Genomic DNA, 26,498 nt, shown 5'->3' with positions numbered 1-26,498 from the left:
TTTGTTTTTTAAATTATATTTAGAAAATGTAGTAATTTAAAATGTCTTTCTTTGCTCTTTACTTTCTCATATAAAGTCTAGAATCACTTTGTCAATGTTCTGTCGAGCTTTAGATTTAGTTTCATTGAATTTAAAAAGAATTGACATATATGACATATATGATATTGAGTCTTGCTATCCATGAGCATGATACCTGTGTTTATTTTGGTCTTATTTTTAAGCATTTTTAATGGTGTTTATAGTTTTCTTCTTGGGAAGCTTTGTACATTTTTTTCTTAGATTTATTCCTGAGTGTTTTATATTTTTTTGTGATATATATAATAACTAGCCACCTTTAAGTTAGAAGTTCTGTTTGTAGCATATAGGTGAGACATCTTTTTAAAAGTAGAGTAGCTTTGTTTTTCCAAAGTAAAGGAAAACTGTTTTATCGTCTTTTTTTATTATTGATTATATTTATTCATTGTATAAGTAGTAAAAGAAACTAGTATAAGATTAAACCTCTTAATGCAACCTGTCATGCTTATTAATGGTAACAACAGTTTAAACATTCTCTATATACATCACAGTTCGTAATTTTTATTTTTGAAATATATGTTTCCTAAGAGCATATTATCAAGCATATTAAATATGCTATTTTATGTTCATATTTTATGTTTCCTTCCAAATCAGCTACTTCGACATGATTCTTTGTTTTTTAACCAGTATGCTCTCAGTCATTTGTTCCATGCTTACTCTTCCAAAGGTAAAGGAGACACATTTGTTTTTTTAATTCCATTCAAATGTGTACTTTCAAAACTTAAAGGGCAAGGAATGGTAGGTACTTAATCCTTTCTTACATTGTTAATTTTGCCTTTTGATTCATGATTCCCACTTCCTGCCTATAAATACTAGCTCTGTAGAAATTGCTGTGTGTTTTTGTTGCGGCCAAGTTTTTGAAGAGTTTATATTATTAACACATTATCTAAATAACAACACTTTTTTGTGTTTGTTTTTTCCCTCTACCAGATCAAGCTTGGACATAGATCAGAAGCTAAAGATGGTATGTATTTCATGTAGTCTGACAGAACAGGAAAGGTTATTATCACAGGAAATTAGCAAAGTATTAGTTAGAGTTAATGATTCTTTATAGAGTTTTTGCAGGATTGCAGAAGAGTAAGACAGGATATTTGTGATTTCCACCATTTGGTTGTTCGAGGAATAGTCAGCCACCTAAGTAAATAGAAGGCAGCAAGGTTATCTAGTGGCTTGTCTTGCTGTCTTCTTTACTGTTTTAGGTGCTGTTACAGGCCATTGTTTCTTCTTTTTCTGAGCTTCTACTTTGAAAATTCAGGATACACCTCCATGGAAGTATACACAGCTCTCTATGGAATAGAGGTATAGAGGAAAGACTTCTTTATCCCATCTTCCAAAGCCCTGTGTGCTAGAGTGCTAAGTCCTGTTTGTCATCAAGAAATGTTCCTCTAAAAAGGAACTATCATTTATTTAACAACTAGTAACAGATCTTATTTTTTTCCATGTAAAAGTGCTTAGTTTATTAATCCTTTCATGACAAATCTCTACAGTTACCACAGATGAAGTCACTGCATAATCTTTACTCCTTCTGTTGTCCAATTTCCAGCTTGCTTTTTGTCAGCACCAACATTGGACTTTGCAGTCCCCCTGCCTTTCTTCATTCTGTTCTGTTCCTTTCACTAACAGATCTTTTTTTTTTATATTGAGTTCTATTCTTTTGTAGCTCCAGGAAGAGGGGCTCCCCACCTGGGGCAAGTTCTCTATGAATTCAATGAAACCAAATAAAGGCAAGGGCAAAAGGTTGGGGATAGAAGAGGGTTACCACATTTATTCTCACAGTGATCACAGATAGCTCAGTACTCAGGGCTGGCTCGAATGTTCCCCAGACCAGGCTGGCTACAGGTTCTACTCCCCAACATGAGCTTAATTCTCCAGGAGCACCGGGGCTCCACAGCTATCTTCCCACTCTCCCAGTGGTGTGAGCCAAGCTCTCTGCTCCCGTGCTCCTAGCACTGGGAAGAACTCCATGGGTGGGTCTCTGGTGACTAGTGGATGCCTCACCAACTATGTACCAATGACCAGTAGTAACACAAGGAGAGGAGAGAATGGGCATTTCCTCTCTACTGCTCCTCTTGGTAGGTACTCCCATGACTGACCAGTGGCTCTGCAGCTGGTAAACATCCCATAAGTGTGCAGACAGGCTCTTATTATATACACAGTGGGCATTTTTTTTTTTTTTTTTTTTTTTAGCAAACAAAAACTTTTAATGAAAAATGACCCTAAAAATAAAAGGTAAGACATAGAGTGGACTGAAATATTTACAAATGCATACACCAACAAAACATTAGTATCCAGAATACAGACAATCACTGCAAATCCGTATGAAGAAGAAACAACTCAGTAGAAAAATGAGCAAAGGATAGAAAGAGCCAATTCATAAACCACAAACATATGCCAATAAACATATGAAAAGACTTGATTTATCAGGAAAATGAAAATTAAAACAAGTTATCATTTCACATCTATAAGACTGGCAAAATTTTTTCAAGGCTGGCAAGGTGAGCATGTAGGTTGGTGTAATTACTTTAGAGAATGATTTAGCAATAACTGCGGAGCTGAACTTGTGCTTATTTTATAATTCAGGACATTCCACAGTGGGCATTTTTAAGGCCAGGTGGGAATCCTGGTCAGAGTTCCATTTTCTCCACACTTTTGCATTGGGAGGGATACTATCTTATTGCTGGTTTGCTATTAGCATAAAGAATCTGCCACTAATATTCATTGGGTAGGAGTAGGGGAGCTACTGACTTATCACCTGTGTGCCACACACATACGTATGTTGTTATTCCAGCAGGCCTCAAATCTGTTACCCTACAAAGTGAATACTTTTTTTTACTATTTATCGTTGTCTGTATTAAGCTATTTTAAAAATAAAGCAATATAAAAGAAAAACAGATACTGTCTTAAAAATAGTCAAAATAGCTCTTGTTTTTCTGTAGATTATTCATTGCTATTTCCTGAGAGACCTTTCCTCAAAAATATGTTTGTAAGAAGGTTTGAGATTTCAGAATTATTTTTCACTTTCTGCTTTGCATTTTTATGTAGGTATAAATAGAACAGCCTTAAGAGAGATAAAATTATTACAGGAGCTAAGTCATCCAAATATAATTGGTGTGAGTATGATCTAAATTGTTTCTGGGATTTGGGACCCTGCCATTTCTGAATGTGGTAGATGTTAATCGAAGGCCCAGCAGGAGAATTTGTTCTAGGTGAGCCTTGCAAAAAAGCTTTAAAGCTTATCAGGCTGAAATGCACTTTCTATCGTAATTGTTCCAGTAGGTACGCTTTTTAAAACTATACAACTGGTAAAGTAAATTAAATATTGGCATACAGGCTGATTTTGCCAGAAATCATTTTAAAGCCTAGAGAGCTTTAGCGTGTGTAAAACCTTGAACAAATTTTCTCATAGTTCTATGCCATAGTCCCTACCTCGTAGGGTTGTTGGAGGACTAACTACATGTAAAGGACCTGGAGTACTGCCTGTCACAGAGAGTGCACTCATCCAGTGAATGGTAGCTGCCACTGCTATTTATAGTATTTTCTTAAGAGCTGAGCTTTTGAATTTTTCTGAATTAGAAACTGAACTGAGGCTTTCATTAACTCATTTTTTAATTTATAACTCCCAAAATATGAGGGGAGAGGTTAAGTATTTAGTGATTTTTTTTAAATAGTAAAGTTTAATGTTTTTGTGCCTTAAAGTACTAATTCCTAGGAAAAATAAATGTCAAAATTATAAAATAATTTAAAACTTAGAGAATTACCAACAACCCAAGTGCTTGTTTAAATTTTTTTTAAATTTCAACTTCAGTTGGCATAACACTGTTAACTGTTTAATGGAGAACATATTTTGATTTTTTTTTTCTTTTGCTCTGCAGCTCCTTGATGCTTTTGGACATAAATCTAATATTAGCCTTGTCTTTGATTTTATGGAAACTGATTTAGAGGTGAGATGATGATTCCTAGGGGAATTTTTTTTCTCTGCTTATCAAAGAAAACCTGAATGTTTATTTTCTATGTATGAAGATATTGGTAGTTAAAACTTATGCTTAATTTTGGTGAAATCTGGATTTACCCTAAAGCCAAGAATCTTCTGGCTCCTTTGGCCAAATTCCCACTGTTAAATACAAAGATTTGGATTTCATTAATATTTATATCTACCAAGTTCCCCAAACCTTACTGATATTATTTTTTAAAGAAAGGAGTGTCATGTTGTTGATAATTTAGAGATTCTTTTCCATTTTATCACACAACATTATCCTTTTGGAAGCCAAGTTTCTTTTTTGAAACAAACATGATCTTAATGCCTTTCATTAATGTTAATTGAATCTCAAAAACTTAACAGTCCAAAGATGTGGCACAACTGCTGGTGAGAATGCAAATGGTACATACACTTTGGAAAACAGTGTGGCAGTTTGTCGAACAGTTAAATAAACACTCAAAGTATGAACTGGCAGTAACACTACTAGGTATTTATTCAAGAGAGAAAAAAAAACGTGTCGACACAGAAATCAGTTGGTACACGGTTGTTTTATGTTACTCATTGTTGCCCAAACTGCAAACAATAAAATATCTTTCATCTAGTGAATGTATAATGCAAACTGGAATACTATTTGGGAATGAAAAGAAATGAATCACTAACACATTCAGTATTATAGATGAATCTCAAAGGCATACTAATCTTAAGAGAAGCCAGGCTCAAAGGCTTTATATTGTATGATTCCACTTATATGATACTCTGGAAAAGGTAAAACTAAAGGAATAGAAATCAGATCAGTGGTTACCAGGATTGGGAGTAGAGGGAAGAAGTGAGTACAGAGGGGCCTGAAGGAATTCTGTGAGGGTTATAAAACTCTATCTTGATTATGGTGGTGATAACACACCCCTAGATGCATTAAAACTCATGGAACTGTTGCACTAAAAACAGTCATTTTAAAAAAGAAAATGGGAATTTTTAGCTAGTAAAGCTGGTAAGTCTGGGACTAAATGGCTTTAGGCACAGCTCACAAATAATGCTGTCAGAACTTAGTCTTGCAGTTTAAGCCCTATTTTCTTTTCTGTTGCCTTCATTCTTGGGCATAATTTCTCAATTTAGTGGCTCAGATACTTCCAGGCTTTTATCCTTAGAGTTTAATAATCACTGAGGAAAGAGTTTTGTTCCCTTTGATTCTAGTTACAAGTACTTGGCCTAGTTGATTAGCCTGGCTTGAATCACATGTCTGTCCCTGGACAGCAAGTGGCAGTGTGGTGGGTGGCTATGCCTGAGCCATGTGCTTACCTCTAGAGACTGTGGGGTGGTGGTTGGTCCTGTTTTACCCACGTGGACTGAGCTGAGAACAGGTGGTGTCCCAAAGGAAAGTTGAAGGCTCTTAGTGTAAGAGGCTATATACATCCTGGGGCAAGTGAAAACAAAAGGTGTTTACTACATTGATGCCTAAATACAAAGCAGTAGGAGACAAATCACTGTTTTCTTTCTAAACCAAAGGGACCTTCCCTAACCACATAACTGAAAATTCTGACAGTGCTTCATAAGTAGAGTTAGGCAACTTCTCGAGATTGTCCTATAAGAGTACATTTATCTTATGTCTATAAATGGAGTTTATTTGGAATAATAAAGTGTATACTGTATACCTGCTTCACAGGTTATAATAAAGGATAATAGTCTTGTGCTGACTCCATCACACATCAAAGCCTATATGTTGATGACTCTTCAAGGGTTAGAATATTTACATCAGCATTGGATTCTGCATAGGGTAAGGTTTTTAACCAAGTCTGATTGCTTTTTTTTGTTGTAGTCAAGTTTATGTAGCCAATTTGTTACATAAGTGGCCTGAATAGGTAAGTTGTTGAGTTAAGATTTAGCTAGACCATTTTATCCCACCTTCTTCCTCTGTGTGTTCCCTTCCATTGTTCTGCCAGGTATATTGTGAGGACTCTGAATTACAACATGAAATTTGGAAGTGGAAGAAACCTAGTCTTTTGTTCTTTTTCATAGATGAAGAGCTGAATTGTTAAGTGACCTGATCCAGGTCATATATATTTCCCAGATCAATATCTCATAACTGACACAATATTAGAACCTATATCTTTGGCTTTAAGTCCAGTGTTCTCTGTGCTATACTGTTACAAAAAATAAAAATATGATCAGAGTCTGGATTAAATTATACAATGCTAAAATACCTTTAGAACAATAATATTTCTAGTGGCTCTAAAATTCTATGAAGTAATGAAATAAAATTTCTGAAATGCTTGAATCATTGTTAGAAACATTCAGCTATTAGAACAAGTCTGGTAATTTAAGCAGATGTTCTTAGGCACCTTATTTAGATAAATAGCTCAGAATATATAGTTTATAGTTAGTAATTCTCATATCTTAAACTTGGAATCCCTTTTAGGTTATTGCTAGTATTTTTTTAGCAAAGATTTTGAAGAATATGTTCCTCATCCTTCCTAAATGCATAACAGTTTTAAAGTTCATATATATTATTGTTATTAAATTAACAGCAGTAACCATTTATTGAGTGCTTATTATAAGCTAGTCATTATACTAGCCTCTTTACAGAAAATATTAAATGTAATTCTCACAGCAACCCTGTAAAGAAGGTAAATTGAAGCTCAGTAAAATTAGTTACTTGACCCAAGTCCTCACCAAGTAATATGACCAATTTAATTTTGTTTTGACAGGATTTCACATCAATGAAAAAAAGTGATTGTTGTTTAAATTTGGGATGTCACCCAGTTTTTGTAGTTTAAAGTTAAGCCAACTGTGTCATTATGGTATTCTCCCCTACCCTGCTTACTTATTTGTTTGAAACCTCTATGATATAGGATCTAAAACCAAACAACTTGTTGCTAGATGAAAATGGAGTTCTAAAATTGGCAGATTTTGGCCTGGCCAAATCATTTGGGAGCCCCAATAGAGCTTATACACATCAGGTTGTTACCAGGTAAGACTCCTTTAAATAACTGAAAGCTTATATAGTGTAGGATGTAATCACCAACGAGCACTGTTTGGCTTCTCTGAAATACCTTGGCAGAGTCCAGGAGTCATTGTTAGTGTTTTGTTAAAACTATAGCCCTTTTCACTTGTTACCACCATGGAAAAAAAATAACTCTTCTTTGAAGCAGAGTTGAATCAACTCAGTCCTCAGAAATTTATATAGTAGCTTTTGGGACTAATGTATGCTACTTTTACATTTTAGTTAAGTAGTTTGGCACTTTAGAGGCTATTCTTTTACATAATCACCTTGAGAGCGTGTGTTTATTTTATTGGTCAATCTTGATTTCGTATTTTGTATTACTCATTGTGAATGAGAATTCTCTAAACAAATCAGTGCATTGATATTTAGATTTTTTGTGTTACTAGTACTTGTATTTTCTTTTTATACTTGTTATGTGTAAAAGTTTAAAATCACATTAAATAGATCAGGACAGTAGATTTTATAATTGTCAGGATGACATTTGTTAATTTCCAAGGCTCTTTAAGTATATATGGAAATATTCAAATTTTTTTATCTGTGCTTTTAAACTTTGTCACCTTCTTCCAAATAGATCTTATTGAGTGTCAATCGTCTGTGCCCTGAGTAAGAAGTAAGGGATAGAAGTAGTTTTTCATGTAATCAGTAGAAAGATAGAGCCCATCATTCAGGAATCTTGGGACTCAGGAAAACAGGTATCCAAAAGCATTGTATTCTGGTGCTTTTCATCTACCAATTTTTCATATATTCTTTTCTTGCAAATCAAATGCTACTAATAGGCCGAGCTAAGATGAGGACTGAGAATTGACAATTAAATTAATGATTTATATATTTTTGATAACTTTGACAGGAACAGCTGTGGTGGAGGGGTGGGATGAGAGCTTGACTGAAAAGGGTTTAAGGGGAAGAGAGAGGAGGAACTGGAGACAGTAAGAACAGACAGCTCTTCAGACTGTCCAGAGAATGAGTAGGTAGCTGTTAGGGGAAGGAGGAGCCAAAGGCGTTTCTTTGTTCTTTGTTTTTGTTTTTTTTAAGGCCTGGGAAATAATGCTGTTACAGTGATGGCAAAAGTGTACTAAAGATCAAAAAGTTGATGTAGGAAAAAGAAGAGAGAATTGCAGGAGCAGTGTCCTTGAAAATAGGCAAGAAAGCATGATAAATAGCGCCCAAGTTGAAGGATCAGAACAGTCAAGAGCAGTTCGTCTGTAGTTAGTAAGATGGGTGACAGATTGTGTGAGGACACACATTGCGTGGATTTTTTTCAGTGTGTAGGTCACCAGCAGAGAGGAAGGATGGTGTTGAGGGTTTCAGGAGAAAGAAGGTATTAATCATCTAAAAGAGTGGGAGAGTGAATGGACCAAGTATGTATGAAATTTCCTGGCAGCAATATGGAACTATGTAATTTTGTAGCTAGTTTTTCATGAGTTAATACATGAAAGTGAATTTCATCAGTGAGATAATGTTCTGCTGAGAAGTTTAAGAAATACTTTAATAGTTCCATTCTAAAATGACAGTATTTCTTCTTGTTTTTCAGGTGGTATCGGGCCCCTGAGTTACTATTTGGAGCTAGAATGTATGGTGTAGGTGTGGACATGTGGGCTGTTGGCTGTATATTAGCAGAGTTGCTTCTAAGGGTGAGTCTTGAATTGATGTTTACATTTCAATTTTGTTACAGTATGTGTTCTTAATTTTTACACAAAATATATCTTCCCAGATATAACTTCCAGAAAGCAGCACCATCCTTACAACAAAAAGCCAGCATACAGACTAAAAAAAAACCCCACCTCCCACAAATGTATTCATTTTAGGAATGCTAATGTGAGGCGAGAAGAACTAAAGATGAGAAGACCATAGAGAATATTAAAAGCTTGATTATAGATCATCTCTATGTTCTGAAATATAATTATATTAAAACCCTCATTGGGTTGTAATATGGTAATATCTCTACAGGAACTAAATGTATTAGGAGAAACTTTTGTACTCCTGGGACTTTTATTTGAGGCATTTTAAAAGTACACTTTAAGAGATGTAATGTCAACCATTGCAGCTTAGTGTGAGAGTTTCATTTTGGTTTTTTTCCAGCAGAGCAGACATGGTGGTTCTAAAGCATTTCTCTGACTGAGACCATTTTACAATAAACGTCCTTTCCCTTCCTTCACTGTAGAGAAAGGTGCTGAATTGGAAAGTTGTCTTCAGGTATAAAATTTAGTTTAACCCTTCTGAATGATGTAGGCAAAAGGATACCAGGGAATCCTTCTAAAGCTGCGAGTTTTTCTCCCTATATTCTAGATTCCAGCCCCTACTCTCCATCTCCTCTAGCCATATGTATTTAAAGAAATGTAAATCCAGGACACAAAAATACAGCTATTTATTTCCTTGAACACAGAAAATGGCTTCTGTACACCAGAGAGAAATTACCTTCCTAAATATCTTTTTTAGTTTAGTTTAAATTCTGTGTGTCATTTAGAGATGCTCACTTCTCTGGGTACTTGGACAAGAAATCATCACATTTTTGTCTCGGAGATGACATAGTAATCCCTGTGCTGGTAGTGGGTCTTGTGAGTCGGCTGGCATGACACCTCTGCTATTCATAAGAACACAGAGTTTAACAGAAGTTCACATGTGAGAATCTATCAACTTCCAAAAGCACAGTCCATTCATGACCAAAAACAATCCAGAACTTCATAGCCCCTAACGTTATGGCTGATAAATCAGTTGAGAAAGTAAGGAGAGAGACAGCAGTTGAGAAAAGATGGGTTAGAAATTGTGGATTTGGCTGAAATCATTGGAGTTTTATTAGCCATGGACCATGTTGCTAGAATCATTAAGGCTATGAATAAATTGACAGGCAACCATAAATGATGAAGAATTATTCCATTTTTCCATATTTTTGTTCTGCCACAATATCCCTTTGCTTATTTGAATATATGATCCATGGAAATGCTGTCCACATGGTTTTCAATCTGTGGAGAGATCCTGCAGTCTAGATAATAATGAAAAGCAGAATAGTTCAAAAAAATTGCTGTTAACAGCATTCAGCCTTTTCTAAAGTGTTGTTTTCCTTTATGTAAATTTTATAAAAGTAGGTTTAAAAACTATTTAAACTAGAAAACAGGAGGAACGAGTAAGCCTATATCCAACCAAAGTAGTCAATATAGTTTATATCATTTTAGAAGCAAATTGGTCTGCATTCTGAACATTCTCTGTTTTGTTAAATGAAAAGGAATCTAGACGTATTTATACCAATGGAATACTTAGGACTAGTACTATATCATTAAATAGCACAAATGTACTTTTAATGATATGTTTACATTCTTTTTTCTTAATCGTGATTTGAGACAGACAGTGATTATCAGAAAATCTAAACTGGGATTTTGCCTACTGAGCCTTAATCTAGTCTAGACAGTTTCAAAGATAACCATTTTAGTTTATAAAGAAATCTATAGTTTGGAGAAGACATTTTATGCCTTCCTGTAAGGTTGCTGGGCAACCTTCAGGTCTGTAGAGATGATGTGGTATTACAAAGGCTTGATCATCCACCACCTGCCTGCCTTCCTCTTACTTCATTCAAACAATGAGAATCCAGACCTAATGGCTTGGCATATTAATCGTCAGCACTCTTGTCATTGCCATACTTCAGGTCAGCTGTATCAGCTCAGAACAGAGCTTCCATCAGTTGTTTTTGCATCGGTTCCTGGGTACACAGGGCACTAGAGGCTAAAACATTCCAGTTAGTCAAGAATTATATTGTTATGCCTATTGCACTCCCCACCTTACAAATCATCCCTAAAAAGAAACAGACATAAATGCCTCTTTGAAACTGAGAGGTGCCCATAAAACTATGCCAGAAGATATGAAGGCAGAAATGACAAAGTCTAAAAGTCTGCAGAAAAGAATGCCAGCTAGAGGTAAATTTGGTATGGCACACAAAATCTTGAAGTTGCTTAGTACTGAAAGGCACCTATGGGCATTGATAGCAGTAGTGATGTGTAGGACTAAAAATATGTACATAGAGTAGTTAATACCAAGGTCCCTAACATAGCCAGGTTACTTCCCTTCCCCCAACTCTACTTAGCCCCAAGTTTATTCCTTCACTAGAGAAAAGTTTATTCTTCAAAGATTGAAACAGGAATCTCTGGACATGGCCATCCTTACACACAGTAGAGGATGGGAGTGAGGTGCCAGGGTGACAACATGCAATTGCATGGAAGTCTGCACACTGAACAGTAAGACCTTCAAGTTATGTCCCTCTGCTCAGCTTCCAGAACCCTAGCAGCCAATGTAATAACCCATTTTAGCTCATGTGAAATATTAGAGGACCCTTCTCTGGAAGAACTGAATGCTCCAGGAAAACAGACTCACAGCAAGTGGTATTAAGCTCCCTGCCCCCTTTCTAGAGTAAAGCCCATTAGTTAACAAGCTCTCTTCATAGATGCAGTGTTTTTGATCAGCTTTTTTAGTATCTATTCCTTAAATATGAGTGGTTTGCCAATGATCACCATGTAGTTATTAAGGCTTTTCAAATACTTAATGAATGTAATGGATGTGAATAGATTGAAAGTGGCATAAGGCCCCTACTCAGTGAATGAAAGAAAACCCATGCCAATGCGCATTGTGAAATTTCAGAGTACTGGGGTCAGAAAAATATTTTATTTACACAGGAAAAATACAGAAAGCTCACATAACAACCAAAATAAAATAATAGGGATAATGGCATTTGACTTCTCAACACCAACACTGAAACCTGGAAGACACAGAACATTGTGAGGGGAAAATGATTTTCAACCTAGAATTCTGTGCCTATTACCTTTCAATTAGCCATGAGAATAAATATAAATTATCACACTTAAAAATTTCTTAGGAAATTATTGGAAGATAAGCTCTACTTTAACATGAGAGTAAATAAAGCAAAAGACATGGGAACCAGGGAACATGAGATTCAACACAAAAAGAAGTGAATGGAATTCTGTATTTTATAGTAAGGGAAAATTCCAAGAAAACAGGTATGCACCAGGTCAGGAGATCAACCAGACCTGATCATAGCAGGTGGGATGAGAGCTTCAGCAGGGGAGGTCTCCAGGAAAAAATCAGAACTGGTGGGTTTTGATAGATTTGATCATGTAGCAAATTATATTGAATAACTGAAATCATAGGCTTAGGTGCAGAGTTGCCAAAAGGGAGGTGGGTGATGAGAGGGGTTGAGGGAGGAGGGCTAGGAAATCATTACATCTAGGAAAATCAAATTACAAGGATGGAAACTTCTTATTAGGTCTACTGTGAACAAAAATTAAATTATAAATGGGAAGGGGGTGATGATTCAAAGGACCAGTTTTTATTGTGAGTCTGTTCAGTTGAACACAGTGCATGTATTAATTTAATACAGGTAAAACATTTTTTTTTTTAAGTTTAACTTCTAGCTCCAAAGCAGCTCTTTCTTTAGGGAAAAAAAAAATCTTTCTAGTATTTAGTATTTTCAAACAGGCAAAAGCAGAGAGAGTAGTAAAATGAGCCTCTGTGTACCCACCAACCATCTTCAATAGCTTTTAACACATGGCCAAGTTTATCAGTGCTCTCCCACATTTTTTTTGCTACAAATCCTAGACATCATAATTCTATTCATGTTAAAAGATAAGGATTTTTTAGTAACCACAGTACCATTATCATCTGAAAAAAAAATAAGAGTAAATCCTTTTAATAATGTTAAGCACCCAATCTTGTTCAGATTTCCTCAATTTTTTTGTAAGTGTCTTTTATAGTTAGTTTGTTCATATTGGTATCCAAAGTCCACACATTAGGCAGCTCATTTTAATTTAGATTTTTTACATCAGACAAAAATACCCATCCTTAAATTGATTAAATTGCAAGCTTGCCCACAAAACTAAGGCTGTGATGATGAGTGTCCCTCTCTCCAGGTCTCACAGTATGCTTTTCAGTGGTGGTCTGCAAAGCAGGAGGTACTCCTTTGAGGTATAAGAAGAAAGTGTGAGCATGTCTTTAAAATTTTGTGAAATATTATTTAATATTCCTTCTAGTTTCTGTTCCTTTGTGCACTTGTAATACATATAATAGTATAGGAGTTGTATTAAGTTGGGGTCCAATCAGAAAACAGGAACTACACATTAATTTGATGAGGGAAATTTAAAGAATTATGGGTTAAGAGATTAGAATAATGAGGGATCAAATAATAAAAAGTAAAGAGAACTCTAAAGAATATAGGATAAGGAGCCACCACCTTTATCCCTAGGGCCAAGAAAGAACAACCAAGGAAGAGGACCCCTAGAGTTGAGATCTGCAGCTTTCTGAAGAGGACATAATGTAGCTCACTAGATGGTAGAGAATTTGCTGTGGAGCTGTGCTGGCACAACTTGCTGGAAATCTCTCTAGAAAACATGAGAACTCCATCCTCTTGGGTGATAAGGAAAGTTAATTGGAGGAGCATTTCTCTGGAGGCATTATGCTGTAAAACCATCTTCAGGGAGTTCTTGAGGGAAGCTGCTGGCCTCTGGGCACTGTGGAGCGTGGGTCCTGGAGAAGCTACCCCCACTGCAGGAACCTGGCGCTAGAGAAGCCAAGTGCCGCAGTAGTCTTCTGGGCTAGCAAACTGGAACCAGGAAGCACAACCTCTTCCCTTCCTTGATGTCTCTCTAGTGTCCTCTACTGACAAAGCTTCAGTTGGCAGTTAACTTAAAAAATATTTAAAAGCCCAGATCCATTGTCACAGAGAAGGCAAAAAGGATGAATTTGGAATAAACTAATAACTGGCAGAGTTTGATTCTTTACCCCACTCTCCCCTGGCACCTCTGTTAGAGATCCACAGTAATAAAAATGTTGGAGATCTGGAACTTAATCTTATAACCCCCTGGTGAATCTATAAACTTTTTCAAGGGCTTTAACAGTTCCAAAGGCCTCTGTTACTCACTTAGTAGAGAAAACTCTTCTCTTCTATATATTACATAGATGTCTGAGAATAAATTGGAAAATAATGTCTACACATAGCAAGGATTTTGATTTCTTAACAGCTTACGAATTTTTGACTTGAAATTACCCTTTTTAAAAGTTTGCCATATACCTCTTCAAAGAAAGAATATGCCAAGTTTATTTAAGATGGGAATATAGATGTATTCTCTTGCTTCCCAGCTTTTGCACCTGCCCTGTTGTGAGAAGTTTTCTTCCATCTTAGACTTTTCCTCTAGCTGTTCTTCAGCTTTCAGCTTTCACTGTCACTTCCTCTAGGATGCCTTCCCTGGTCTATCTAGAGTTGGCTAGGGTGGACTAACGTCCTGTACTCTCACTGAACACATCATATTGTGAATGCCCTTTTTTGTTTGTATCACCAGTGTTCATCATGTCTGTACTGGAGAGAACAGGAACTGTCTTGTTCCCTCATAAATGCCTACAGCTTACTCAGCACAGTGCATATTACATGGTGTTAAAGATTTGTAGAGTAAATAAAATGGTCAGTGTGGTACTGTTTACTTGATTATCAATATCAGGGTCTAATGTCACATCTCATACTACATTTTAATTTTTTTTGCATTTTAGTTTTTCTTGTTACACAAAATACTGTAAATTTAGTAACTATCAAACCACCTTGAAATATCTGCTTCACACTTTCTTTCAGGTTCCTTTTTTGCCGGGAGATTCAGATCTTGATCAGCTTACAAGGATATTTGAAACTTTGGGCACGCCAACTGAGGAACAGTGGCCTGTAAACCTTCGTAATTTTCTTTGAAATTTAATTAGGATTCTATATAGTGCTGTCATGTGAATACTACTTAAAGAAATGCATTCATTATCTTAATTTACTAGTAATATATACTCATTGCGAAATTGATATGACATACAAATTAAAATTATGATGTACCATCCAGCCTTCCTGTATATATACAGCCCTTCCCCTACTTCAGGATTAATCACTATTAATTTAGTATGCAGCCTTGCTATGAGAACACATACACAAACACAAACATACATATGGAGTTGCATTTTCTGTAGTTTGCTCTTAACAAAAATGGGATCACAATTTATAATGTTTTTTGCAACCAATTTGCTCATGTTACTTAATATTTATTATTGACCTTTCCCTTTTTAATAGCCGTGTAATATTTCATGGATATTTTATGTTACTTTAGCAACATCTTGATGGATTTAGGTATATTTCACTATCATTCTTAATGTATTTCAGAATTTTGATTAGTTTTAACCCATTATCTACAAAAAAGAAATGTTAAGTCTGTGATTTAAAGTGCTAAATTTTATATATTACAGTCCAGTAAAATAGTCTTACTTGTATACACTTAAATTAAAATTGTAGGCCTTCGATTTTCCTTCCTATTATAGTCCCATCTCCTGGGGAATAAGTTAGTGTTAGAAAAGAAAAATTTTAGACTGATTATTTACTTTCTGGTTAAAACTATAATGAAATCTGAAGCTGAAATTAAGTCCAAGGAGTTGGGTTTTTTTGTGTGTGTGCTGAGTTCCTCAACTTCCTGATTAAAAGTTTGCTTTTGTTTGTAATTGTAAAACATGCCCTAATAACTATCATTTATTGAAGTTATCATCTGCTATTAATGATAAGCTTTTCATAAATCATAATTCTCCCAACAATCCCATTATTTGGTACTGTTAATCCCATTTTACGGATGAGTTTTAGTGACCTAAGTTAAACAAACTCCAAAGTACTTAAAAGCTACAAAGTTCAAAGTACTTAACTTACCCAAGGCCACCTGGTGTGAGAGCTAGGGGGCTACAATCTGGGTCTATCTGACTCTAGAGTCATGCTCATAATATCTATTCTGTATTTTTCTCTTTGACATGATTTTCTAAATAGTAGTGGCTTACTGATGTTTCCTTTGGACTATTTAAAATTAAACTTATTTTGAGATTAGTGTAGATTTACATGCAACTGTAAGAAATATTAGTTATCCCTTGTATTTTATACCCAGCTTCCCACATTGGTGACATCTTGCAAAAGTACAGTATCCCAACCAGGATGTTGTCACTGATACAGTTAATACACAGGACATCACCAAAGAACATATCCATATGACAGTTTTATTATTTATTTCTTCATTTGAGATCTATATGCCTTTCAGTCCTTAAGTTTGAACTGTAAAAATATTTGCAGGATATGTGTAGTCTTCCAGATTTCGTGACATTTAAGAGTTTCCCTGGAATCCCGTTACAACACATCTTCATTGCGGCAGGAGATGACTTGCTAGATCTCATTCAAGGCTTGTTTTTATTTAATCCGTGTACTCGAATTACAGCCACACAGGTATGTTAGCATATCTTTCTTATATTAGGAAGTAGGAAGATGCTCTTAACTGTAGCTTTAACAAAATAGATTCATAAGATTTTCTGATATTCTTTTACTGGAAAGATATGTTTTTGATTTATTTTAAAGAATAACAATTTTCATCTTTTCCCCAAGCTGCAAGCACTGTTCAGACTGGTATTCTGTTACATTATGTACAAATAACTACAGGAGAATTTACTGTTGCTTAGGAACATATACATATCTATTTCATAATTAGTTCGCTTTTAAGTAGTTTACCTAGAGAGGAAAAAATTACAAGGTTTTTGTATTAAGACACTCATATATTTCAGTTAAACTTATGGTTTAATTTAAATATTGTGCCAAGACTAATAATGTCAACGTGATTTTTTTTTCCTCTTGTAAAATGCAATCCAGGTATACATGTTGGTCGTCATCACAGTCAGGAAGTTAGAATGGAAAGAAAATGGTATAGTCCAGTACAACTATATGCTTACAAGACATTGACAGATACTCTGAGTAGAAGAAACACGGAAACTGACAATTTTTAAGGGAAATCAAAATCAAAATGAGGAAAAAATTGGAAGACCAAGAATACCTGTTTTGATAAAAGAAGAGAGAGGTGTTCATCCAACACAAAATACAAGACATACGGGTTTGAAAATAAACCTATTTTGTTTTAAAAACAAGCACAAAAAGAAAAAAGGAGTCACAAAAACTTAAAATTGAGGCAGAGAAATGCAAAAATGCAATACAGGACAATGATCTGGCTCCATAAAAGAACAGATTGATTAAAATGAAATTCACACATGTTATACCTAACAAAACATGTTAACATACAATTATATCAAGACTATAAAGTGGATTTTTCACTAATATTTATTGCCTATCAAATTATTATTTAATGCGTTTATTTCTATAAGCCTTCTCTTTTTAGCAGTACATGCTACATTAATACATACATACTGGATATTTTACCATTAGGATTACCCTTCTAATTTCAAACAAGTAATTCATTGTTACCTTTTCACCCCTATGTATACACATTATCTCCATCATAAGAAACTTGAGACCAGGTTGTATTATCTAGAAAGTTGTTGTCAATTAATAGTAAAACTCAAAACTTACAAAAAAATACTTAGGTTGTATTTTGATAGAATGAGTTTGTAAAAATGGATTTTAGCTCATGGCTATCTTATCTTAAAGTTGAAATGAGATACCTTCCTTTCCTAGATCTCTATGTAGCTCAGAACTAGGTTAATTTACTTTTGGAAATACTGTGATTTGGAAGTAATACTTTTGAAATGCCATTCTTTTGAAGTAAGGAATCTCTAAATCATTACTGTAAATAAAATAATGTTGGCAGAAAATGCTCGAAAAGTTTATATGGGCTTCTTTTTGTTCCTAAGAGGATTATCCAAAAGGAAGTATCTTAAGTTATTTTAACTATTGAACAGTACTGTGATGCAAATAAAACTATGAAGTTGTTGAATTTATCATTTAGAATAAAACTATTTTTATTGGAATTTTGGGCTGAAGTAAAGAAGTTTTATCATGGATCAGTGCACTGGTAGTAACCTTGGTCAAGTCCATCCGAGTAAAATTTCTTTAAATTTGCAGTGAATTGTAACCCATTGTTTCCACCCCATTTCATCTTTTTAGAAGCTTTAAGAATTTGTATTTACGTGATTTGGAAATTGCATACATATAGACATTGTGACAAATAAACTTGGAAGTTCTATTTCAAATTTAGTATAGGCTGTTTAATTGTGGAAAAATTAGAAAGAAATGTCATTTCTTGTAGTAATGGAATATTTAGCCAATCTTAGGCTGCTAGATGTTTGTTTGTGGTAATGTGCATGTCAAAATACTTGAAATGAATTTTTTCTTCAGAGGACAGGTATTCACATAGTATTTTTAATATTCTGAACAATTTTAGAAGTTAGATTGTTGTAAACACAGTTCAGATATTCACTTAAAACCTTACTTTATTTGGCATTTTCTTTTAAAAGGCACTGAAAACTAAGTATTTCAGTAATCGGCCAGGGCCAACACCTGGATGTCACCTTCCAAGACCAAACTGTCCATTGGAAACTTTAAAGGAGCAGCCAAATCCAGCTGTGGCAACAAAACGGAAGAGAACAGAGGCCTCAGAGCAAGGTAAAACTCTCATTTTATAGGAAATGAAATGAATTCAGAAAACTCCAGTGAATTAATGTATAGCTAGTGACTGAAGGGCAGCTGAGAAATGGAGATTGTGAGTTATTTGCTATTTAGGTAAATTTAATTTGTATAAAGTAGGTTGAATGTGGTATTTTTGCTCTATTTAATTCCATTAGGAATACTTACATAATGAATGCTACTTTAAAAGGACATGGGCACTTTTTGTGTATACCTTAAAGTTATAATACTGTCAGTATGTACCTTATCTCTTCATAAATTGCTGCTGGTACACTGTATATCTAATGTTTAACAAGTACTATTTAGAAAATCAAAGCAAATAAAATAAATGTAGTTGGAATGCAATGATTGGTTGGTTAATTGCCAAAAGATTAAATTTGAACAACCTCGTTTTTTTCTGTTTTTTTTTTTTCCCCCTACTTAGGAGTATTACCCAAGAAGCTAATTTTTTAGTTACAGAGAACACTGGACAGTATTTTACTACTGAAAGAAATAATCAAAAAGGGAAATAATGGAAAAATAGTAAACATTAAGTAAATGCTGTAGAAGGAATTTGTAAATATTCTACACATGTAAAATATGTAAAACTGGGTCATTTTTATTAAATATATTTTAGAACAAACTTAATTCTACTTTTTCTGAGTATAATGCAAAAGTAAGATAAGTTCAGTTCCCTGAAATGTAGAATTGCAGATACACTACAGATACCCTAATAAAAATAATTATCAGTGATTTTGATGATCTGGTCCGTATAGCATCACAAATTTGTAGTAGCAGATATAGTATTTAAAAACAGGAAAATAGTAGTAATGTAGCAAATACCCAGACTTGACCAGTGTTAATATACTAAATTGGAAAAAAAGAAAAAAATTACAGATAAAATTGAGGCTCCTTTAATAGGCATTCCATTCTGTTTCTTCCTTTCACCCTCAAAAGGGAGTGACTCTCAGGAAATGAGTATGTTCTCCCTTGATTTTGTAAGAATGCATATGGTAATATACAGCACTGTTTTGGGTCTCAGAATTTTATATGAGTGATAGACTGTACCTCTCATACTACAATTTTTTTTGGCTCAAAATCTTTTAATTCCTTCTATGTAATATGTGTAAGTCTAGTTTATTTAATTGCCATATCATATAATAATATACATAATCTTATGTATACAGTACTACTTAATGCTGTATTTATGGACTGTTTTCTTTTGTTGCATAAAAATTACCATAAATGTAGCAGCTTTAAAGTAACACAAATTCGTTAGTAACAGTTTTATAGGTCAGATAATCTGGCATGCTCTACTTTCTTTTTTGGCATAAGCCAAAGTCAAGATGTCAGTCACACTGGACTCTTATCTGAGGCTTTAGGAAGAAGCTGCTTCCAAGCTCATTCAATTCAGGCCATTTTAATGCATGTGCCTCCTGTCCTTGATAGCTGTCAACCAGGGCCTGTCTCGGTTTCTTAAGGCAGTCTACATGCCCTGTCACATATGGTACTCTCCATCTATAAGCCAGCAAGTTGTTGAATCACCCATGTGCTTCAAATGTGTCTGGCTTCCTTATCTGCTTTTTTTTTTTAAAAGGTCTCTCCTCATTGAGTTATCCATATATTAAGGTCAACTCACTTGGGATTTTAATTACATCCTAAAAATTTCTGTAGCAGTACCTAGATTAGTGCTTGAATAATCAGGACTGGGATCTTGCAAGGGCCCATCTTAGAATTCTGCCACATGGACGTTGAGGTTAGTTTCAATTTTTCACAATTATAAAAAAATGTAATGTTTACATGCATATAAGTTTGTCTAATGTATATACTTAGAATTATAATTGTGACGTCACAAAGTATGCATTTGCAGTTAGTGTTAATATGGCCATAGTTCTCCAAAGCAGTTGTACACACTGTTCACTGGTTTAAAAATGGTGAACCTTATACCATATACAAAAATTAACTCAAAATGGATTAAAGACCTAAACAATTAAACCCAAAACTATAAAAATTCTTAGAAGAAAAACATAGGAGGGAAGCTTCATGATTTTAGATTTGGTAAGGACTTTCTGTAAATGACCCCAAAAGCACAGGCAACAAAAGTAAAAAATAGGTAAATTGGACCACATCAAAATAAAAAACTTGTATGCATCAAAGGACATAGTGAACAGAGTGAAAAGGCAAGCTATAGAAGGGGAGAAAATATTTGTAAATCATATGTTGAAAGGGGTTACTATCAGAACATATCAAGAACCACTGTAACTCAATAACAAAAAAAAATAGATTTTAAAAATGGGCAAAGGACTTTAAGTAGACATTCAACCAAAGATGATTTAGAAAGAGCCAATTGGCACATGAAAAGATGCTCAGTGTCACTGATCATTACAGAAATTCAGGTCAAAACCACAAGGAGATATCACTTCAGATGGCTACTCTCAAAAAAGCCCAGAAATAACAAGTATTGCCGAGGATGTGGAGAAATTGGGAACCTTGTGCACTGTTGGTAGTAATGTAAAATGATGCAGCTGCTTTGGAGAACTGGCATTTTCCACAAGAAATTAAAAATGGACTTACCATATGATACAGCAGTTTCACTTCTAAGTATATAATGCAAAATACTGAATGCAGGATCTCAAATATATACCTTCATCAAAATTGTGTGAAAGTATATTTTATCTCTTAATCTCAAGCACCCAAATGATCTTGTGAACTTTGCTAATTTGATTTCACTATTACATTTGATTTCTACTGTGGTTGAATATTCTTGTTTGCTAACTATAATCTCTCTTATGAACCGTTGATTCAGATTCTTTGTCCATCTATCAGCTGGAGTGTAACAAATTTTATTAATTTATATGAATTTGTTTTATATATATATATATATATACACACATATTAAAAAAGAATCTCTAGTTTTTATAACTTGATTTTTTTTTTACTCTTCCAATTTTGGTATTGTTAAGTAATCCCAGATCCTTCCTTTCCTTACCTTTTATTTTATATTAAATTATTATATATACTAGATCTGTATATGATGTTTATTCTATTGGTACTATACTACACTGCCAGTCAAAGATCCCTGAAGTCAATCTAAATAGTTTAAGTAATTTTTGTTTTTTCTAAAAAATCAATATTTTTTGGTTTTACTATGGCAAATACTGAAAATTTCATACAGTAATGTAGTTTATAGATAAGCTATACCAACACAGATGTTAATGTTTCTTACAGAAAATGTCAAGTATTTCAGCGGCCTCCTAAAATTTAGAAATACCCAGGAAACATAGCTTCTGAAGATGTACCAACATTTACACAATCCTTTTTCAAAATCTCTTAATAGAAACAGCTCTCAATTCTGATATCAACAACCATTTTTTTCTTTAAAACATGATATTTGATGGCAAAGAATGGGCTCTTTTACGAGTTATTGTGTAATTTTGGTCTGTGTGAAGGTGCTGAACTGAACAAATGCAGCCCACAGAATTTAAAATTTGAACACTTGAATACACAGAATCATGCAAAATTCTGGCAGAGTATTCTGAAGCTTTCTGCCAGGGGTTTTGAAATGGAAAATTGTCTTTCATAGGATTTTTTTCTTTATTTTCTTTTGAGTTGGTGTTTTTGTCTTCCAGTGCCCGAGCAAGCATGTAACTAACTTTTCTTTGATGAGCCAAAGCTTCTTCTTTATCATTTAACTGCATGCACAGAAATTTAAAATGTACCAGTTAATAAATCACAGAACGTAGAGCTATAAACAGAAGAGTATTTTATTGAAATGTTCAATCTTTGATCTGTCAAGTCAGTATGAAATTAATTAGTTGTCCACTGATTTCCAAGCATTGTACAATATGTTATTTAGGATTTTTTATATAATAGAAGAGAGACAACAGTGTTACTGCTGCTGAAAATTTTGTAAGTCATCTGAAGAGAGAGAGGAAAAATACATGGTATGTGTGTATGTATGTATTATATAATATCAATATGCACTTAATCTCTGTAAAATAATGTTGAAGTTACTTGTATGTAAAGTTTTATATATGGACATGCAAATAAATAACTTTAATACTCTTCTGTAGATAAGTATATTCCTATAAGATGAGTCTCTTAGTTATCTGTGAAATGGGGAATAATATAATAAGACCAATTTCAGGGTTGTGGTAATTAAAGGATATAAGGTATAAGGAAGTTCCATGAACACTTAAAAAATTCCTGAATAAAGAGATCTTGTCATGAGCTGTGTATATAAGTACAATGGCAGAGGTGTCTGGGCTTCATTATAAGCCCCCCTAACCCCCTTTTCAGAGGTGGAGCTTTAAACTTGCACAGGAATGGGGGAAGAGGGAAAGGCAGACAGGGAGTTTAAGGAGATCGTCAATCTGGAAGATGATGGATTAGTGGGAAAGGGCATAACAGGCAAGTATAGGGAGATAATGTTGAATTAATAGGAAGCAAAAAGATTAGCCTGACCACAACCTCTAACAAAAAGAAAGCAAAGATACTTACCAAATCTATTAGCATTTTAAAGACTTCTTGTGGATTGTCCTGGTCTGCAGTCCTCTTAGAACTGTGCTCTGAAGGGAGCATACCCAACAGTTTCTGCCCTAAGGTCTTCTTTCTTCTTTGTGATGGCAATCCTAAAATTGAACATGAAAATCCAGCTGAGATTTAAAAAGATAGTCACTAATGTAATTCCAGGAAAAGAGGTAAGTATGAGCCAAGGCTAATTCATTCCTAAGTCAGTGAGGCTGTCCTCTTCAGGAGGCTGTTTGCTGAGTGAGTCAGGCTGATTCACAGTGTAGTGGGAAGAGCACAGACGTTAGAGCCATGAAGGCAGACACAGGTGAGAGGACCGCAGAACCCAGACCAGTCAGTTGCCTGCTGCCCCATCTTCTCACACAGCTGCTCCTCGGCTCCTGACGGCGGCTGCTTCGAGGGAAAGGACGAAGCCCATGCTACCAGAACATCCCAGTCTTCCAGAGAAGCCAGCCATCCAGATTTGTGTCTGAAATCTCCCAATTTTAAACGTCAGCCACTTAACCCACATTATTTGAGAACATTGTGCAGACCCAACAAAACTTGTCTGCAGACCACAGGTGGCCTCTGGACCATGAAAACTGCTTTAAAGCCAGAAAAACTTGGACTGGAATCCTTATTTAGCCACTTACTAAATGACCTTGAACATCTGAGCTTTGTTTCCTCTAGCTTGAGAATGATAGTACCTATGCCTCAGGGTTGCTATGCCATAAAATAACAGCACAGAGCTGGGGGTGGGGAGTGAGCACTTAGTGTTTAATGGATACCAAGTTTTTGGGAAGATGGACAAGTTCTGGAGATGGATCTGGTAATGATTATACAACAATATGAATGTATGTAATCCCACTTAAAAATGATTAACATGGTAAATTTTACCTATATTTTACTATAATTAAAAACAAAAACAGCATAGTGTGAAAAACACCTAGCCCAGGTACTGACAAAATGTTTAGAAGGCCACATCCTGAAATATGTACACTGCTGTTCTTCATCCATAGAAATGATGCAATTTGTAGCAGAAGGTACAAAATTTATGGATTTATATAAAGAAAATTTCAAGATGTTTTTCGAATGCTCTGCATTTGGAATGCTCTGCATATGGTCTAGTGAAAAACTTGAGGGCAGATAAGGGACAATTCACTTTACACCCAATCCTGATAAACCAGTGACGGGCTCTCAACCTCCTCTGAGAGCAACTGTGGCAAAGCAGGAAAGCCAGACAAGTTGATGCACTGATCAGCTTTGATGAGTGGATGCATTTGTGTCTCTATTTTCAGTCTAAAAAAAAGAAGTATGCTTAAAACCTATCTCTCAGAATTTAAGCTGCCATATCAAGAAGAAAAGTTGGTACTTTGTGTTAACTATATGGAAAATGACCTCCATCATCCTGTACCTCTTCAGATGACTAAAATATGCTAACAAAATGAATCAGTCTTACTGCTAAGAAACTCACAAAGAGCTACTGAAACTTGTATGGATTTGTAAAGGCTTTTCAGAGCTGAATTAACTATTTTAAATTCTGCTTCCAGCCTCTCTCAGTGCTTCAATGGAAAACAAAGATTCAGAGCTATACTTCTGAAATCGTATTTTCTATGGAAAAGTTCCTGAGGTTTGTCAATAGCTAACTAAGGAAGGCAGGAATTCTCAAACATAAAATGAATACATACTCAAGTGTTGAAGTGAATATTAATCTACCTCTGGAAAAACCAGCTTAATCTACTTAGTACTATCCTTTTGGCCACCTGCCATGCACAGCTGTGGGGTGGGCTTCTCTGTAGGTGACAGACTCTGTAGGCTTTCATATGCCTACTTTAACCATGCCTTTCCCCTCCTTCTTTCTTCTATAACTTTTCTCCCTACCTTCCATCAAAACAAACAGGCAGTTAAGGTCCGGTTTCCAAGGGGATTTGCCTTTGGTCAACACAGAACACCAAGGCTAACCTCAAAGAGTACCTTTGAAACTTTTTCAGTCCGGATCCCGTCCAAGGGCCTAGCTGAGAGAAGAGTTGCCTGAGGAAGATCACCTACACATCTGTTGTCCGTGGTAGAGCTAGATATTAACGTTTAACACTGATCCCTAAAAGGCTAAATACATGGGCTTTGTTAGCTTATTTCCCTGGCAAAATCATCTACCTTGAGTTGGACATTAAGGTTATACCTTCAGTTTATATCAGGGGGTTACTGTAGGAAACAGCCATATAAACATTGATTTTATATTTATTATAAATGACTATTAAGGTCTTAGCCATTATATTTGCTCAATGATTGCTATAAGTCTCATGTCAGAAAACACAGAAGTTAAATTTCAGGATAATGTGAAATGTCTAAGAATGAGAGTTGAGAAACATTTCCCCTTTTTGAGCAAACTTCCACCTGATGGGCACTCTAAATGTAAACTTTTATGGTCTGCTCTTACCTACTTTCATAGTTCTTATTTACTACTTCTATTTTATCATCCTGTAAACTTCTTACCATTTCTGTAAAAAGAGGGGTAAAATTTAGCTAATGAGGCTAAAATTCACAACACTTGCCCTGTATACTAATATGTACTCTTTGTAAAGAAGTATTTCAAACAAAATAGGTATCTACTATTAAAGGTCATTTTTAATATAAGATTCTTATTAGTCTCAAACTTCATCTGAAAATGTAATACTGCAATTAGGATTATGGATTTTAACATATTAGAAAATGTTGAGGAATAGTTACCAGAATTTTAATACTAAAACATTTAAATTTCTTACAAACTTCAATTTACTCTTCCTTGACTGATAAATGGTTTCAAATTGGAATTTAATTGGAACTTTAAATTGAAGCAGTGTAAATTCTACTGAATAATACTGATAAATGAAAACATTTATATTCTCTATCATATTAACTGTACATAATCAACATCTACTGTTACCAGAAACAACCGAAATTATCCCTGATTATTGATCATTTAGAGAAACTAAAATTTCTAAAAAGTAACAGCTACTTTGTTTATATGGGCCAATCTTCAATTTCAATTTTATTTCTGTTATGCCATTTTGTTTTATTTACAATAATACTCAGAAATGGCCATGAACTTTTGATAGGCTTGTGTACCAAAATCTAAACCTTAACTTCTGTTTCATATTTTTGTAAGAATATTTTATTAGTAAGATTTTTCCTCTGCCCCTCAATGTCTCTTCCTGAATCACACATTTCAATAAAGTTTAATTAGATAAATACATTTAAGGTTGCATTTCACTGTCACTTTCAATATTACTTCCTCCTCGGCAGTTTTCCTTTAATTATCTAGTGCTCTTAATTTTTTTCCACTAAACATGGTCTTGTTTAAATGTAATAGAAGAGCACTAAAAAAGACTCTTCTGTTATTTTAGTTTTGTTTCTCCCAATAGCTCATGTGCATATGTAACATCCAGAGATCTCCTTTTTTCCATAGTTGCTAAATTTTAAAATAAATCACAATTATATGTAAATTTCAGTTATAGTCTCTATCATAT

At 34.7% G+C, this 26,498-nt stretch overlaps 2 protein-coding genes across 11 annotated transcripts in view; one reads left to right on the top strand and one right to left on the bottom strand.

Moving 5' to 3' along the window:
- The window catches only part of CDK7 (cyclin dependent kinase 7), a 46,667-nt gene extending 20,189 nt beyond the window's left edge, over positions 1–26,478 (top strand). The window contains exons 3-13 of one of the 5 annotated variants that reach the window (XR_005063377.2): positions 1,006–1,039; positions 3,118–3,185; positions 3,948–4,016; positions 5,712–5,822; positions 6,898–7,016; positions 8,581–8,680; positions 14,668–14,754; positions 16,174–16,323; positions 18,336–18,483; positions 18,929–20,239; positions 21,712–22,548. Coding sequence is in view for 4 of the 5 variants with exons in the window: in XM_037026124.2 (XP_036882019.1) it covers positions 1,006–1,039; positions 3,118–3,185; positions 3,948–4,016; positions 5,712–5,822; positions 6,898–7,016; positions 8,581–8,680; positions 14,668–14,754; positions 16,174–16,323; positions 18,336–18,483; positions 23,380–23,486 (993 nt within the window). In the remaining variant the exon portion in view is untranslated. Of the gene's footprint in view, positions 1–1,005; positions 1,040–3,117; positions 3,186–3,947; positions 4,017–5,711; positions 5,823–6,897; positions 7,017–8,580; positions 8,681–14,667; positions 14,755–16,173; positions 16,324–18,335; positions 18,484–18,928; positions 22,549–23,379 lie in introns of those variants that run through there. The other 4 variants (XM_037026124.2, XM_037026125.2, XM_037026126.2 and 1 more) reach the window with 4 other exon arrangements.
- Positions 16,087–26,498, bottom strand: part of CCDC125 (coiled-coil domain containing 125) — a 31,019-nt gene continuing 20,607 nt past the window's right edge. For 5 of the 6 annotated variants that reach the window (XM_037026122.2, XM_037026123.2, XM_017639694.3 and 2 more), the window contains 2 exons: positions 22,984–23,114; positions 21,760–22,175 (listed from right to left, as the gene is read on the bottom strand). In XM_037026122.2, the coding sequence (XP_036882017.2) occupies positions 21,861–22,175; positions 22,984–23,114 (446 nt within the window). In that variant the 3' untranslated portion in view covers positions 21,760–21,860. Of the gene's footprint in view, positions 16,379–21,759; positions 22,176–22,983; positions 23,115–26,498 lie in introns of those variants that run through there. The other variant, XM_073235476.1, reaches the window with a different exon arrangement.

This window comes from Manis javanica, chromosome 1 (genome assembly GCF_040802235.1).
Source record: "Manis javanica isolate MJ-LG chromosome 1, MJ_LKY, whole genome shotgun sequence".
Classification (NCBI taxonomy): Eukaryota; Metazoa; Chordata; class Mammalia; order Pholidota; family Manidae; genus Manis; species Manis javanica.
This window is presented reverse-complemented; position numbering and strand designations above follow the sequence as displayed.